The sequence below is a fragment of the Lithobates pipiens genome, unplaced genomic scaffold (genome assembly GCF_037356315.1).
Source record: "Lithobates pipiens isolate NorthernLeopardFrog02 unplaced genomic scaffold, aLitPip1_a1.2 Scaffold_8, whole genome shotgun sequence".
NCBI lineage: Eukaryota > Metazoa > Chordata > Amphibia > Anura > Ranidae > Lithobates > Lithobates pipiens.
The window spans coordinates 160,235,052-160,249,858 of NW_027507903.1; the positions used below are offsets into that span (position 1 = coordinate 160,235,052).

A 14,807-nucleotide genomic window follows, 5' to 3' on the forward strand; every position below is an offset into this window, starting at 1 on the left:
GACTGGGATGCCATTAAAGTTCATGTGTGTGTAAAGGCAGGCTTCCCAATACTTTTGCTAATATAGTGTATATTTGAAATAAAATCTATTATTTGGTGGAAATTAGGGCTGCAACTAATGATTATTTTCATAATCGATTAATCAGCCGATTTTTTTCGATTAATCGGATAAAAAAAAAAACTGAAAAAGGGGAGAAATATACACACACACACGTGTCCCCCCCAGTATAGATGACACATTCCTCCCCTCTCACATGGTGTCATTGCCCCACCTCCTCTCAGTGCTCCCCTCCCCCCCTCCGGTGTCTCGGGTTTTCTCACCCCTTCATGGTGACAGCGGCTCCTCCTCTGTGTGCCGGGGTGGTGTGGGGCGGAGTCTCAGTCCGGACCCGCCACACGTGACTCGGCCAACTCCTCCAAATGGAACGAAGGGCACCCCGAAGCCGGGAGATGGATGCACGCATGTGCAGAGCACAACCTCCAATCACGGCAGCGCTGGAAAGCGGCCCGGCGAGGGCTTAACGCTCCTGCGCTCTGCGGCGGGTCTATCGGAAGGCTGCTAGGTAGAGGGGGGAGGAGGAGCCGAAAGCAGTGCAGACGCGTTGCTGGCGGGACGTCAGCTGGGTGGAGAATGCAAGCAGGCGTAGCTGCGTGGTCATGGACGTGGTGCATGCGTAGGACACGGGAGGATACACAGGATTCTAACGGACTGGCAGGGGGGAAGGTGCAGACTAGGGGTGCAACGGATTAAAAAACTCAAGGATCGGATCGTTCCTCGCATCAGAGTCACGGATCGGATCAATTTTCGGATCAGCAAAAAAAATAACACTATCCCCGCCCCCCACAGCCACATTGTTTATTTAAATAAAAGGTATAACACTATCTCCCCCCCCAATAAAATGCAGCTTATTACAAGCATAAAAACATAGTCAGCATATCATTGATGATTTGCGGCAAGCTATTGGGGGGGGGGGGGGGGAGATAGTGTTGTACCTTTTTATTTAAATCAACAATGTGGCTGTGCCAAGCAAGTCGAAAGGCATAGATAGGATTAGATAATAACTAACTACTATCTAATAGATAGTAGTTAGTTATTAGGTTAGATTAGGTAATAAATGTAGTGGTACCTGCATAAAAGAAGTTTTGAATGAGGGCAGGCAAGGCATCCAGCGTGACTCCTCCAGAATTCCTTCATTTGGGCTGACACAGGCTGAACTCCGTGCTGGGGGTGACGTCAGCGCGCAGCTCGCCGCCGCCTAGTGTACCAAGATGGGCGTCAGCTCCGGAGCTAGGCCGAAGCCGTGGCCTTTCCTAAGGCCGCGGCCTTAGGTGCGGACCAACTAATCGATAATGAAAATCGTTGACAACGATTTTCATTATCGATTATTATCGATAATTTCGATTAATCGTTTCAGCCCTAGTGGAAATAATATGGTGTGGGCTGATTTCTGCCAATCACAGGCTGTCACACCCCTCTAGCCTGTGTCATAGAATAAGAGGGAGGTGAAGCCACCATTACATTACATGTAAAATCCTGTCCCCATTATATTGTGCTGGTTAGTGGGCATGGAGGAAGAGAGAGGGAGTGGGCTGCCATTTACCACTGTGTATACACCTACATGTGTGACTCTATAGACACATGGGCTACTCAGGTGTGATAGGGAGGCTCCACATAGAAACTCACAAAAAAAGTGAGCATGTGCAGAGTTGCCACAACAGCTGCAACATCTCTAGCTGAATTGGCGGACATGGACAGAAGGGGGAGATAGAGAACAGCAGGATCAACCAGGTTTTTTGCAGAATACAGAAAACGAATCTCATAGTGACTGAGTGAGAATGCACAGCATGTAGTACAGCATTTACTGATAGTTTTTTTATGATGTGGGTTTATTTACAATTTAACTTGACAAGGAGCATTTTGAGGTTTCTTTCACTGGTATGGATGTTGTTTGTTGCATATGAGGCCAATGTAGCACTGCAGAAAAATATAGAGGTGCAGAAAAAAAAAGCAAAAAGGGCCCAGATATTCTCCATTGGAGAAACCACAGCAGCACAAATAAATACTTTTACTTTTCTCAAAGTCCTGAGCCAGTGGTTGCTGCCCTTGAAAATCAGACAACTGCCAGAGCAAGCCATGTGTTAAAAAAGCTGACACCTATAGATAATGTGGAGGTATTTCTGACAACATTTTAGGGGACAGCAGTATGAGAATGACTGAGCCAAGACAAATGTACTGACCTCATTGCTCTTGTCAGAAGACCCACACAAGGCATAATATGACCTCGCTGCTGAGAACACTAAAGTCTATGACTGCCTAAACCTGAGATTCTAACCCATCTGGGGTTGACACCGGCTGACTGAGTACAGCAGGCGCACCAATGGAGCTAATGATCAGATCAGCTACTTGACCTAGTTGGTCACTACAAGGCTGGAGCCCGAGAACTTGACAGGACCCCACATAATGCAGAGGGTCATGGTGGACTAGTATCTTCAGTCTCTGCCGGGCAACCTGCAATGGTGGGTGTGTCACAGTGATCCAAAAACAGTGGGCCAACTGGTGGAAATGCTGGGAAGTTACTCTGATAGAGGAGCAGCAGATGAAAGGAACTTTCACATAGTAGGTGAGGTTGAAAAAAGACACAAGTCCATCAAGTCCAACCTCTGTGTGTGATTATATGTCAGTATTACATTGTATATCCCTGTATGTTGCGGTCATTCAGGTGCGTATCTAATAGTTTCTTGACACTATCGATGCCCCCTGCTGAGACCACTGTCTGTGGAAGGGAATTCCACATCCTTGCCACTCTTATGCCCCGTACACACGAGAGGGATTAAGTCTGACAGACCTCCAAAGGAGTTCCGCCGGAGTTCCGACGGAGTTCTGGCGGACTTTTCGACCGAACGGACTTGACCACACACCATCACACCAAACTCCGACGGAGTCGAACGTGATGACGTACGACTGGATTCGACGTAGGAAGTTCCTAGACAGTAGCCAATAGCTGCCCTAGCGTCGGTTTTAGTCCGTCGGAGTAGCACACACACGAGCGGATTTTTCAAAGGGGACCGGGTCCGGCGGAGTTCCGTCGGGAAAATTTAAAGCATGCTTCATTTCTAAAGTCCGTCAGACTTTAGCTTCGCTAAAGTCCGTTGCAGCCCACACACGATCGGATAGTCCGCCGGACTCAGTCCGTCGGAGTTTGGATGTCGAAAAGTCCGCTCGTGTGTACGGGGCATTAGAGTCTCTGTCTCCCAAGGGGGGGGGGGGGGGGGGGCGAGGGTATATAATGCAGGAGGTGTCATAATTGGGGGCATATTAGGGCACGGTGTCCCTGGCAAGAGGATACCATGCAGTGTGGGGCACTACAGAGGCTTTCTCCCAAGATGAATGTACTGCACTATATATATATATATATATATATATATATAGCTTCCTGGCAGCCCCGTTCACTAACCTGCATTGCATGGAAAAGCCCAGATACCATAGGTGTGTGCAGCCTATTGTATTAGGGTGTGCATCCCAATGCTCAAACACTTGTGCCTTTCTCTGCAGCCTCAGTTGCACGGGGAAGTGAATGAATGGGAAGTGCTCTGTGCTGAGTGGCTTTCTGTTCATTCACAAACTGAAGCATAGTAAATACAGTTTAATATGCTTCTGTTATGAATGGACACAGTGTACGAGTGTGTTAAAGTGGAAGTAAACTCCCTTTTCGTTTTCAGCTAAGGAAGCTGCCATCTTTGCCTCTGTTTAATCTTCAACTGCCAAGGTGCTGCACATGTGATCCATTATGACACCAGCCATTGGATGGTTTGACAGTTTGGTTGAGAGCACAGCCAATGTGCAGTTAGCATTCCCGGCATGCTGTTTAAATCGATGGGTTTACTTCCACTTACTTCCACTTTAATTTAGAAAAGAAAGGGGCTGATAAAGTACATATTTACTAGCCCCTTCCCCCGTTCTCCATCTGAAACACCCCCCTCAGCAGCTGGGGGGAGAGAAGAGGAGGAAAGGCAGCAGCACTGTGGGGTGGGGGGGGGGCAACAAGGGGGGTAGGGGAACCCGGGCAGTATGGGGAATTGGCGCCGCACATATTGAGTAGGGTGTGCCCAGGAACACCTGGCATACTCCCTGCACACGGCTATGCTGGAAACCCAATGACGACATCACTGAGTCTAAAAGGTATTTATTTAAAGAAATCCGGTTTTATTTAAATATTTCATTAGCATGTTGGTGCAAATGCTTTAGAGCACTGGAAATGTACTGCTGCTTCTACACACAATTAATTATTGCTAGACTTCGACTTATAAACTTATGCAAAGAGCAGCAAGTAACCCAGGCTGTTGTCAAAAATAACCTTAAAATAATGATACAGTGATATTCATAGGTATACTTCACTGGGACTGTAGTAATGAAGACTAAATAAAAAGGTATGTCATAGAGAAAGGTACATTGGAATATCTTACACCAAAAGAGGAACTGCAGTCTGCTCACATAATTTGTAAAAAAAAAAAAAAACATCTTTGCCATTCTGAAGCTTCCCTTCAACCACTTTGCATATTATTTTATATATACTGTGATTCTGTACTTGTCAAATATACTGCAGCAATCTCCCTCCACTGCAACCAGTTTAACTGTGGGCAGCTGAATCTGCTGCCTGTTCACTTCCTGGATTTACACAGACACACGCCTCCAGCTCTGCAGCTCTCATTGGCTCTCTTATGACTCATCCCCCCCTCCCTTCCTGGCAAATTTTCAGGAGAGAGAGCTGTACATGATGTCATAAGCCTAGGCTTTTTAAGGTATTTATAAGGTATTTACTGGCAGAAAAAAAAAGTTAAAACAACAAGGGCAGAAGATTTAATAGATGGAAAGATGAAAAAACGAGTGAAGTTCCACTTCAAATAAATGATATACTTTGTCTCCTAGACACATCAATTCTGTGTGACTCAAAGCAGTAACAATGTCTGGAGAGGATCCTGATGCCATTAAACCAAAATCAATGTCTCGGGCAAAGCAGTGGTCAGATGAGATTGAAAATTTGTACAGATTCCAAACCGCTGGATATAGAGATGAAGTAGAATACAAGCACATACAACAAGTAGATATGGTAGGTATTTTGTATGCAGTTGCAGCAGCATAAAGCTAACCAAACAATGTTCATCCTTTATTTCTGAATAATTCTATACTCTTTTCTTCACAAAATGAGCAATTCTCGGTCTCTTGGAAATGAGTTGAGATATGATTGGATTTTTGATTGTATGAAAGAATGGTTTGATGATAACACACACTGTATGACCCCCGTTATAGTGTGACAGTAGGCAGGTTATCACTGTATACATTTTGGAAATAAATAAATTCCAGGAAAGCCACTAAAACATTTTCCAACTCCTTTACTCAGGCTTTCTCATAATAGATTAATTTTCTTAGTTGCGTCATACAATCTAATTACATATTTTCTAGGATTGTAATGTGTAAAGGCATGACAATTAGGACACTAGATGAAGGCAATTACACTGTACAGGTCACTGCCATGTATTACCTGTATAACCTACATACAGTACTTGTTATAGTAAATCCTGTAAATGCTAATTTTAGTAAGGCAGTAGAATACTGAATCATTTTCACCACACAAATACAGTATAATCAGTCTAAGAAAAAGATATTCTTCACAGTGGCGGCTGGTGTTTTTTTTGGCAAACAAACAACCCCCCCGCGCACGCTTTCTGCCGGTCGGTCCACTTGCACTTACCGCATCCAGGTATCGGCGAGGACTGGGCATCCAGGCATTGACCAGCAGCTCTTCTCCTCCTTGCTTCCGCTGTGCATTTCCTCCCCTCGTCCTAGGCATCCAATAGGAATACCTGTCCTTTCAGCCAATCGGGTGAAGGGTATCAGACTCACTTCCGATTGGCCGGGAGGAGGATCAGTGTTGCAACACCGAATGTTCATTTGCTGTTGCAACACACTTGCGTGGGCTCCAGACTTATCCTCTGCGACCCGAGCCCACCTATTTTGAAGCCTATCAGAGCCTCTGGCTCTAATCAGGTGCTTAAAAAAAAAAACCCTAGCCGCTGTAATTCATGCGCCCGGTGCCCTGAAATGGCCCGGATACATGAATATAGTGGGTTGCCTGGAGAGAGGGGCAGTGCTGGGGTGCCCCTAATGGACAGGCTGCCCCCGATCCTTCACATTATCATTGACACATACATGATTTATACAAGGGGGAGATTTACTAAAACTGGTGCACACGGAATCTGGTGCAGCTGTGGATAGTAAACAATCAGCTTCTTTTTTTTTTTGTCAAAGCTTAAAATGTTAGCAAAAGCAGAAGGTTTTTTTTTTTTTAATCTTACTGCATTCTATGCAATAAGGTAAAAAAAACCTTCTGCACTCAGCTTCCGCTGTGGCCCCCCTAATGCCTACCCAAGCCTGATCTCGATCCAGCGATGGCTGTACACGAGCCAAGGCTCTCCTGGGTCTCTCGCTCCTGATTGGCTCAGATACCGCAGCAGGAGCCATTGGCTCCCACTTCTGTCAATCAGAGCCATTGATGTGGGGACAGGGCTGAGACCCGCTGTGTGTCTCATGGACGTATGAGTGCCCCCATAGCAAGCGGCTTGCTATGGGGGCATTTGGCGGGGGGGAGGGCCAGGAGCACTAGCAGGGGACCCCAGATAAGGAGGAGGAGGATCAAGGCTGCTCTGTACAGTGGTTTCAGATAAGTACTGTATAACATGTTTGTTAGTTTAAAGCGGAAGTCCGCCCACTGCTGCAAAAATTAAAAGCCAGCAGCTACACATAGTGCAGCTGCTGGCTTTAATAATTGGACACTTATCTGTCCTGGAGTCCAGCGATGTCGGCACCGCAGCTGATGTTTCTGACAGCTGTCGGGTGCTGCCACCGCCATTGTAGGTGAGGGAACCCGGCAGTGTAACCTTACGGCTTCACGCCGAGAAACCTACTGCGCATGCACGAGGCTCCGCTCCTCTCTCCTACTGGCCCAGCGGCAGGGGAAGGAGGAGGGAGTTGATTGGTGACGTCAGCAGCCGCAGCTGTGGCTCCTGGAAGTGGGAACAGGATACCTGTCAAAGACAGGTATTCGCTCCCCCTGAAAGATGCCAAATGTGGCACCGGAGGGGGGGGTAGACAAATGAGTGGAAGTTTCACTTTTGGATGGAACTCCGCTTTAAGAAAAAAAATAACAAGGCTTTACAATCACTTTAATTGAACAAGCTGAAGTTAGAAGCTGATTTGGTCTGCTGCAGCAGATTCCGTGTGCACTAGTTTTAGTAAATCTCCCCCATACTTTGCTGAGTAGATACCATCTTTAAAATTCTTATCTATTGTCAGATATAGAAGAAATGTGTTGCCTTTGAAAAAGGTAAGCTGCATACAGAGAGCTCAAAGACCTTTTGGTTCAATAGACTTCAATGGTTTAGGCTGGCCATACATTATACAATTTTCTTCTATAGATTTCTTTTAGATTTACCAAAACCATATAATATGAGGTCAAATCTAAACACTTTCAGTTTGTGTGCAATCAGGCAGGCCCTTGTACTACACAATTGAAGGTAAATATAAAGGAAATTGAATAAGAAAATTGTATGGCCAGCTTAAAGTGGTTGTATACTCGAATTTTTAACTTTTACCTACAGGAAAGCCTATAATAAGGCTTACCTGTAGGTAAAAAAAATATCTCCTAAACCTGTACGGTTTAGGAGATATTCCCCTCGGTATGCGCCGCTGACTGCAGCGGCGCATGCGCACAAGGGGATTCTCTGCTTGAAAATCCGGCAGTGGCCGGTGGCCGGAATGAAATCTCCCGCGCGCACGCGCGGGAGTGACGATATCGCGGCTCCGGCCACTCACAGCGCCGGAGCCGCGATACCCGGAAGAAACGCTGAGGGAGCATGTCAGCTCCCTCGGCGTGGATCGGGCCAGATGTCGGGGCCTCATTCTAAGGTAAGTATTTCATAATGAGCTAGTATGCGGTGCATACTAGCTCATTATGCCTTTTGCTTTGCAGGTTTAAAAAAAAAAATAATAAAATTTGCGGGTTTACTACCGCTTTAACTCAAGCAAGGGCGTTCTAGAGAAAATTAAAAATATAGTTTGTATGTATGAATAAAGTTCTATCATGTACTAAAATAAATTATGTTAGAAATAATACTTCCTTACAATATGGCAAAGTGATTATTTAACCACTTCCCACCCGGCCAATGCACAAATACGGCCGGGTGGGAGCCGTCTACTCCTGATAGGACGTTCAGGAACGTCCATCAGGAGGAGCGGGATCGCGCTCGCGCGTGCCCGCGCAGCGGCGCGATCCCGATGCGCCCGTGTCACCGGGACACGGCGCATCTCAGATCGGCAGGAGGGCTCTGTGATTGGCCCTCCTGATCACATGACGGCCGTGTCCAATCACAAACAAACAGCCGGTTGCTAGGCAATCGGCTCCTCCTCTCCTCACACAGAAGTCATCGCTGAGGAGAGGAGAGCAGATTGCTGCAGCCGGCTGATGATCAGTGAGTATGAGCTGTTTTTTACAGCTTTTTACTCACTGATCTTCAGTCTAGTGTAAACACACAACACACCACACAGTGTAAACACAGTCCCCACATATGTCCCCATAACACACATGTCCCCAAAACATACATGTCCCCAAAAAATAAAAACACATGTCCCTAATAATAAAAACATGTCCCCCACATATGTCCCACTAAAATCACTTGTCCCAATGATTATGTGCACACATATGTACGTGATCACCTGCACACATATGTACATGATCATTTGCGTACATATATCCGTGATCACACAAACCAATTATTATACACTTAACTGAATTTTTTTTACCAAAAACATGTAGCAGAATACATTTTGGCTTAAATTTATGACAAAATTTGATTTTATTGGATTTCTTTTAAAATAGAAAAAAGAAAATATTGTTTTTTTTCCAAATTTCCGCTTTTTTGCGCTTATATCGCAAAAAATAAAAAACGGAGTCGTGAATAAATACCACCAAAATAAATCTCTATTTGTGCGAACAAAATGATAAAAATTTAATTTGGGTACAGTGTAGCATGACCGCGCAAATGTCACTGAAAGCGCTAGAGCGATGAAAGCTGAAAATTGGGCTGGGAAGGAAGGGGGCGAAAGTGCCCTGTATTGTAGTGGTTAAAAAAAAAAAAAAAAATTCTTGGCATCCCGTAAATGTATTTCTGTTACTGTTCTTTGCATACATTTATCTCATGATGTTTACTGTTTTACTGTTTTTCTTGAAAAGCACCAATAAAAATATTTTCAACACTAAAAAAAATTATTTTCTTTCTTATTCTAGGCAGAGCGATGGCCAGACACTGGATTTGTGAAAAAACTGCAAAGAAAAGACAATACCTTTTACTATTATAACAAAAAAAGAGAGTGTGAAGATAAAGAAGTACATAAAGTGAAAGTGTATGCTTACTAAATAAATGACTGCAAGTCTACCAAAAAAAATAAATAATAATAAATTGTTTTTTCTTTTCATTTCTTTGCTTTCTTTATGCAAGGTAAATACTACATTGCTTAAAATCTAAGTACTGTATTTATTGGTCCCCCTGCAGTCGGAAATGCACACCACCATTTACAAAAAACAACGTAATTGACAACTAGCTTCTATGTTTGTTTTCTCTGTTGGCTCACCAGTGTAAATAAACTCAATCACTTTTTCTGGTCCTTTCTCTCCCTCAATCGAACCCCCCCCCCCCCCCCCATCTGAATTCACATAATTAGGACACCCTAAATCACAGCACTTATGCATACACACAACTAGAGGTCGACCGATATATCGGCCGATATTTGGCGTTTTTTAATTAAATTTTTTTTTTTAAATCGGCATCTGCCGATTGTGCTGTTAAAAAAGGCCAATGATATATTCAGTGCAACTTGCAAATGACTTCAGTAATAGAAGTCAGTGCAAGTTGCCTGGAGACTTGAGTGAAGCAACTTGTCTCCTCTCTGGGCAGTCTGCCAAGAAAAGATCAAAAAGATACAATGTTTACACTTGAATGAATGAACTCAACTCAGTGTAGAGTTCTCAGTTTAACCATTTAAAGACTAAATCTTTTTTGACACTTGATGCTTACAAATAAAAATCCTGTATTTTCTGCTAGAAATTCAATTAGAACCCCCAAAACTTATATATATATATTTTTTAGCAGAGATCCTAGGTAATAAAATAGCGGTTGTTGCAATATTTTATGTGACACGGTATTTGCGCAGCGGTCTTTCAAACTCAATTTTTTTGGGAAAAAATACACAGATTTAAAAAAATAAAAAAAGGTAAAGTTAGCTAATTTTTTTCATCCAAAAGTTTTGATTACCTGTTTTTGTGTAATATATATATATATATAAATATATATATATATAAATATATATATAATCTATATAATTTTTATTTTTTTTCCATTCTAAATTATACATACAAGTGAACTGTTTGGATGTTTGTTTTGTTTAATAAATGTAAGAAATTTTCTGTATCACTTAAGGCTGCTTTCACACTGGAGCGAGCAGGCGTTGACGGTAAAGCGCTGCCAGTTGTAGTGACGCTTTACCTTCATTTTAGCGGGGCACTTATAATCCAGCTAGCGGCCCAGGAAGGGGTTAAATGTGCCCGTGAAGCGCCGCTGCCAAATCGCATTGCATGCGCTTCGGCAGCGGTGCCCATTCATTTCAATGGGCAGGAGTGGTGGAGGAGCGGTATACACCACTCGAAAGATGCTGCTTGCAGGACTTTTTTTTAACGTCCTGCCAGCGCATCGCCTCATTGTGAAAGCACTCGGAGCTTCCACACAGACTGAAGGGGAGCTGTTTTGCAGGCACTTTACAGGCGCTATTTTAAAGCGCCTGAAAAACGCCCCAGTGGGAAAGGTGTCTAACTGTTAGATTTTATGAGATGAAGGGGAAAAAATAATCGGCCTAACATATCGGCCAAAAAAAACGGCATCATATATCGGCCGTGGCGATTTCTAAATATCGGTATCGGCATCGGCCAGAGAAAAACCCATATCGGTCGACCTCTACACACAACACCCAGACACCACATAGCAATTTGACCACATTCCTAGGTCTCTTGTTTACTATACTTACAGTATCCAGCTTTATAGGGTGTACAAATGTAGTGCTACCCCAATGGGAGGCACTTTATAGATTGGGTTTTCTGTTCTTCTGCCTTAACTAGGAGAACAACCTCGTCCTCACTGACACACCAGGTTAAACAAATGCACTGCTACTGGGGGAAAAAATATAGATACCCTACACACAACTAAGGTTCAGTATCAAAAAACAAGCATCAAACGGGTTAGTGGCAAATTAACCCAATATATTGTCACAGGTTGCAGTAAATAGCGGTATGTACATAAAGGAGTAAGTAAAGGATTAGGTCAGTCAAAGTTCACTAGACAAAATATTCACTCGGCTATAGCAGCATAGAATGGAGTGCCATGCAGCTAAGTGAACGTAAACCTGGTTATCCACAAAATCAGCAATAAGTAGTGGCATTTGATAACAGTAAGAGCAATGATAATCAATAATTGATAATAACAAATTGATAGCCAAAGTTCTTGTAAAGCAGCACGTGAGTGAGCAGTCTTTAGCCCTGATTCTTCAGCCAGCTAGCATTGGGGCCCAATCTTTATAGTGGTTCACATGCGTACATTCCCAGTAAAGTCTGCATGCAGTAAATATTGCTGCTAGTTAGATGGCCAGTCCCTATGTTCTCAGTCTCTGCTAGCAACAACGGGTTAATTGGTCTCCTCACAACAAACAGCGAATCCCATGGTATTCAGCCTGTGAAAAATACAGCTCTCTCTCCTTATACCCAGCTCACATTGGGAATTGCAGTCCAATCATGCATATACTGCCATAGTAAAGTTTATTTCCCAAACTTCATCTCTCGTGGTTCAATGCTGCCAACCATCAATTCTCTTGAGTTCCTTCTGCTTAGTGTAAACCTATTCAGCTGAAGTCTATTGGGAGCACTGCAGTAGACTGTCCTAAATCGTTCCCCCATCTCTTGACAAGCACCTGGCTACAGAAAGTATTTACAATTCTAAATTATATTTTGGTTACCTAGTGTATTCAGCTACAAATAGACTTATCAATGTTATGTGTTAGCTAATGCTCTCGGGGCGCCAGATTGTGGATTTCAAGCACGTTCCTGGTCATTTGTACAAAAAGAAATGATCAAATCCCACATTTAGGGTCCTTTCACACGGGGCGGATCAGTTCTGATCCGCCCCGTGGATGTCCGTTTGCTCAGCGGGGATCACTCCGCCGATCCCCGCTGAGCAGAAGATGACAGGTCTGTCTCCGCACACTGCGCAGGGACGGACCTGTCACAGCGCCGCTCTCCCCTATGGGAGATCGGATGACGACGGACCGCAGTGCCCGTCGTCATCCGATCCGATCCGCAGACGGATGGAAAAATAGCTTTTTCCTCCGTCACACTTTTTCGGATCGGAGCGGGTCGGATGTCAGCGGACATGTCACCGCTGACATCCGACGCTCCATAGAGCTCTATGGAGCACCCGTTCAGGTCCGCCTGAAAAACTGACAGGCGGGCCTGAACGGGACGTTAGTGTGAAAGGGGCCTTAGAGATCTATAGTTAGAGCATAGACTTTAATTTTATAACATTAGCATTATAAAAACAATACAAACAATAGTTATTTTTGATAATCCGATAAAAGCTTACTTGAAAAATCTGCCTTTATGTTGGGAGTCCTGACAGTCTTCATCCACAATTTCCTGCATGGATTGCAGCTCCTCCAGTGCTTATTCCTTTGGCTACATATCATATGGTACCTTAAAGCGGTCGTAAAGCCGCTGAGTTTTTTTTTTTTCATACCTGCAAGGGAAAAGGCATAATGAGCTAGTATGCACCGCATTCTAGCTCATTATGAAATACTTACCTTATAACGAGGCCCCGACATCTCGCCCGATGCACGCCGGGGGAGCTGACATGTTCCCTCGGCATGTCTTACGGGTATCGCGGCTCCGGCGCTGTGAGTGGCCGGAGCCGCGATATCGTCACTCCCGCACATGCGCACGGGAGACTTCTTCCCGGCAGGGTCCGGCGTCTGCCGGACTTTCAGCCGAGAATCCCCTGTGTGCATGCGCCGCTGCAGTCAGCGGCGCATTGCGAGGGGAATATCTCCAAAACCGTACAGGCTTAGGAGATATTTTTTTTACCTACAGGTAAGCCTTATTATAGGCTTTCCTGTAGGTAAAAGTTGTAAAAAGGACTATACAACCGATTTAATGCCAGCAAGCAGTAATTCCTGTACTGACTCTGCCTAATGAACCTGCTCCTCTCAGCAACTCTAGTTCAGAAGGCAGGCTCTGTGAAATGTGTGACACGCCAGTGCCTATACATGGGCCATAGTAAATGCATGTTACAAAAATCAAGGAAAATCAAGGGAGTAAATGTCTGGGAAGTTACCAAACGACCAGCTGTCGTAATATGGCGGCAGGTTCGCTCCCCTGCACAAATCGCTTTAGCTGTATGGCGGGTGCTTTAAGGGGTGTAGGGGGCCTACGTCACGCGCCCACCATGTGATGTAGGAGCTAATGCACGTGCCCGGCAGCTGCGATGTCTGCAGGGCACTAGCGATTGCTCCTGGGATAGACAGAATGGAAATCTGTCAGTGTAAACAGACAGATCTTCATTTTGTCAGGGAAGTAGAGAGTGATTGTCTGTTCCTAGTAATTAGGAACAGCGATCGGTCCCATCCCGCATAGTTAGAACACACACCGAGGGAACACATTTAACCCCTTGATTGCCCCCTAGTGTTAACCCCTTCCCTGCCAGTGACATTTTCCCAGTAATCAGTAGATAGTTTTAGCTCTGATCATCAATATATATATATATATATATATATAAATGTCAATGGTACCAAAAAAGTGGCAGAAGTGTCCGATCTGTTCACTGCAATCCTGCTAAAAATCCTATTTTGTAGACGCTACAACTTTTACACAAACCAATCAATATACGCTTATTGCGTTTTTTTTTTTTTTTACCAAAAATATGTAGAATAAATATCGACCTAAACTGATGACATTTTTAATTTTTTTTTGGAGGGGGATATTTATTATAGCAGAAAGTAAAACATATTGTGCTTTTTTTCAAAGTTGTCGCTCTTTTTTTTGTTTATAGCGCAAAAAATAAAAACTGCAGAGGTGATCAAATACCACAAAAAAAAGCTCTATTTGTGGGAAAAAATAAAGGACATACATTTTGTTTGGGTACAGCATCGCACGACCACACAATTGTCAGTTAAAGCGAATCGCAAAAGATGGCCTGGTCAGGAAGTGGGAAAATCCTTCCGGAGCTGAAGTGTTTAAAAATGTTCAGATTAACATTGTAATTACAGGCAGCAGGACTCTGCATTCTAAATGTTCCCACTAGATGGAGCTGCATCGGTCCCACCCAGCCCTGGCTTTGACCAGAGGAGATAGAAGTGAGCCTATGGCAGGCAGGAAAGGCAGAAGGGTAATTGCAGTTTGCCGATCGGTACTTTGACCCCCCTGATAGCCAGTGTGAGAAAACGTGGCACCAGATGGCTGTGCTGTAAATTGAGTTTCCACTGCTTCACCTTTACCCTAATGTAAGCCTTGTCAGCACAGAAACAGTATCCTGATTGTCCAGCCTCATTAAAAGGAGTTGAAACACGCAAGCCTAATGGGGTCAGGAATTATCAAACCACTGCTTAGCTCCATTCAGATTTTGAGCCACTACTGCACAGAGGGACAAAAAGTTAGAAGTAGA

At 44.2% G+C, this 14,807-nt stretch overlaps 1 protein-coding gene across 1 annotated transcript in view; it reads left to right on the forward strand.

The window, feature by feature from the left end:
• MEIG1 (meiosis/spermiogenesis associated 1) overlaps positions 1–9,528 on the forward strand; it is a 29,828-nt gene extending 20,300 nt beyond the window's left edge. Inside the window, exons 2-3 of the mRNA XM_077472985.1 lie at positions 4,927–5,107; positions 9,341–9,528. Of these exons, the coding sequence (XP_077329111.1) occupies positions 4,961–5,107; positions 9,341–9,469 (276 nt within the window). The 5' untranslated portion in view covers positions 4,927–4,960 and the 3' untranslated portion in view covers positions 9,470–9,528. The remainder of the gene's footprint in view (positions 1–4,926; positions 5,108–9,340) is intronic.
• Positions 9,529–14,807: the final 5,279 nt, after the last annotated feature.